We start from the raw sequence: 2,357 nt of genomic DNA, 5'->3' as shown, positions 1-2,357 counted from the left end.
GTCCTCCTTTTTTTGTGGGGGGGGGGGGATGTCTTTTACTGGACCAGCTGTATAGCGCTAGACCAAGCGTACTGTATTAAAGTACTTTTCACTCTGAAAGGAAGTGGCGTCGTCCTGCAGCGATTGGGAAGTTTTTTTGGATACTGAAAACCCAAACCGCCACTGGACAAGGGACACCAAGTACGTCTCAGTCACTCTCCACGTTCTCTGAAGGGCCAGCCTTCAGCCTGATCATTCAGTCTGTTCTGTGCTATCAATGGTTTCCTAGTGAATAGTGGCACGAGTCCAACTTGGAGATGGAAATCTCTTTAGGGGACTAACAAGTCGTTACTGACCTTATAAAACAGTACTTCCTGATCACTTGCCTCAGTTTTTCCTTGCTCAGTTCATCTCTAAGCCCTAATGCTTCCCAGGCTCCCGTCTTTGGCAGAAATGCTCTGGAGTTCAAAGCTCCTGCCACACTGGCAGTGCTGAGCCTGGTTCACTAACGTTTCCAGCAAGTCGCAGTCAACACGTGCACTGCAGAGGGACTTGAGGCATTTCGTCCCTTCAGGATCATCAGTGTCTCCGTGTTCCCAGGCCTATTCTTCGCAACAAAACCTAACGGCATACACAGGAACAAAATGCAGCTGGGGGCATCTCAGCCTATCACTTGGGAAAGCTCCAGAGAGCAGGAGTCTCACCAAGGTTAATGTTCGTTTTGGGGCCAGCTTTCCAGAAGAGTCTCTTCTCAACCAGTCACATTTTTCACCTTGAAGACGTAAGAGCTTTGCAGGTTGCTTGCTTGCTCTTAGGTTGAAATCAACAGGGAAATTAAGATGAGATTACTTTGAGTTAACACCAGCGCCCACGCATCAGACAGCTTCCAACACACCAGAAGGCACGTACCATTCAAGAATCAAGTATTGCCAAGTGTCCTCAGCAGCAGACACATGCTTTTGCTTTTCGCAGTAATGGGAGCTCCTGGCAAGGGAACTTCCCAGGCCAAGGTGACTGTTTCATCTCCCATCTAAACTATATGCCATGTCCATTTTTAATGAAGCCTCTGCTCACTGCAACAGTTGAAGGCATGAACAAAACAGTTTTTGGCAGAACAACTACACCCTAAGCACGTCTGTCCTGCCCCTTGCCTGCCTTTTTTTTTTAAAGATGAATTTGACAAGAGAGGCTGTAGCCTGGAAGCACAATGAATGCCCAGCCTACAGTAGGTCTCCCCTTACAGTACTCCTCCTCCCCGCTCCTAGATCTCTTCCAAAGAAATGTTTGGGCAGTGTCCAACCGTGTGCTCCTTTCACAATCCGGAAAAATGGCCAGGAAAGCAAGCCATGATTAATGAGGTTTGAGACAATTATGTATCCTGAACATGTGGCTAACTAAAGAGCGATGGAAAGACTTAAGCTATAGCATGAAGTCATCAGATCTAAAAAAAGACAAGACTGGAAGGGCCCTCCCTCAAAGAGCTCACTTACCTCTGCACTGAAAAAGGAACCAGCCTACCTGAACTGCACGCCACGGAGGGTTTAACCTGTTCTTAAAGCTTTTAACGAAGAAGATCCCCCAGCGTCTCCAGGCGCCATGTTTCATTACTTCACTACCCTGGTAGTGCAAATAGCTTAGAAAGTTTTTCCTAATCAACCCTCACTCCCAACAGTTTAGGCTGTTGCATACACAGGAAGCTGTTTTCCCCCACTCCCTACTGACTCATTCTCCAAACAGGCTCTGGAGGTGTGTACCTGAGCTTTCATGCTAGACTACAGCATGGGCTGATGCTGGCAGGGTTCCTCTTAGTCGCTGTGACAGGACGTGGCTGGCTGGGCTCCGAGGTTGGAAATACACGCTGTACAGCAAGAAAAAAACCATCATGCTACAGGAACAGGTTTGGGTAACATTTAATCAAGGCACCAGCTGTTACTGCTTGTGTTTGGGTTTCTTGTGCTTTGCTCTCTGTCCCTCCAAGTTTCTCCTCTTCTTGTTCCGGTTCTTATTTTTCACATTGTGAGTCTCATAGTATCGGACCCCAACTTTTTTGGAGCGCTGCTGTCTCTCCGCTCTTCTCCTCTGCAAAGAGGCAAAAGTAGCCATTAGTCAAGCCAACCCCCTTTCCACAGAGTGGACTTGAGAAACTCCAAACAGCTGGGACCTAGTTCATTTACTTCATACTGTTCTTAAGGAAAGGACCCCAAATAACTTCATGCTAAGCTTTAATGGCATAAATAAATTTTGCTTTTACATCGTTTTGTCTTGTAGAGATCTTACAATGCACTGCAAAGGTGGGTAAGTTTTACCACTCCCTTTCACAGAAGGGAAATGGGGCCCAAGGACCCAGCAGACCCCAGTGCACCTTCACACACCCAGTC

At 47.3% G+C, this 2,357-nt stretch overlaps 1 protein-coding gene across 1 annotated transcript in view; it reads right to left on the bottom strand.

The window, feature by feature from the left end:
• Positions 1 to 1,856: 1,856 nt before the first annotated feature.
• The window catches only part of GNL2 (G protein nucleolar 2), a 15,419-nt gene continuing 14,918 nt past the window's right edge, over positions 1,857 to 2,357 (bottom strand). Inside the window, exon 16 of the mRNA XM_006038384.2 lies at positions 1,857 to 2,058. Coding sequence (XP_006038446.1) covers positions 1,909 to 2,058 — 150 coding nt within the window. The 3' untranslated portion in view covers positions 1,857 to 1,908. The remainder of the gene's footprint in view (positions 2,059 to 2,357) is intronic.

The sequence above is a fragment of the Alligator sinensis genome, unplaced genomic scaffold, assembly GCF_000455745.1.
Source record: "Alligator sinensis unplaced genomic scaffold, ASM45574v1 scaffold1577_1, whole genome shotgun sequence".
Taxonomy (NCBI): Eukaryota; Metazoa; Chordata; order Crocodylia; family Alligatoridae; genus Alligator; species Alligator sinensis.
This window is presented reverse-complemented; position numbering and strand designations above follow the sequence as displayed.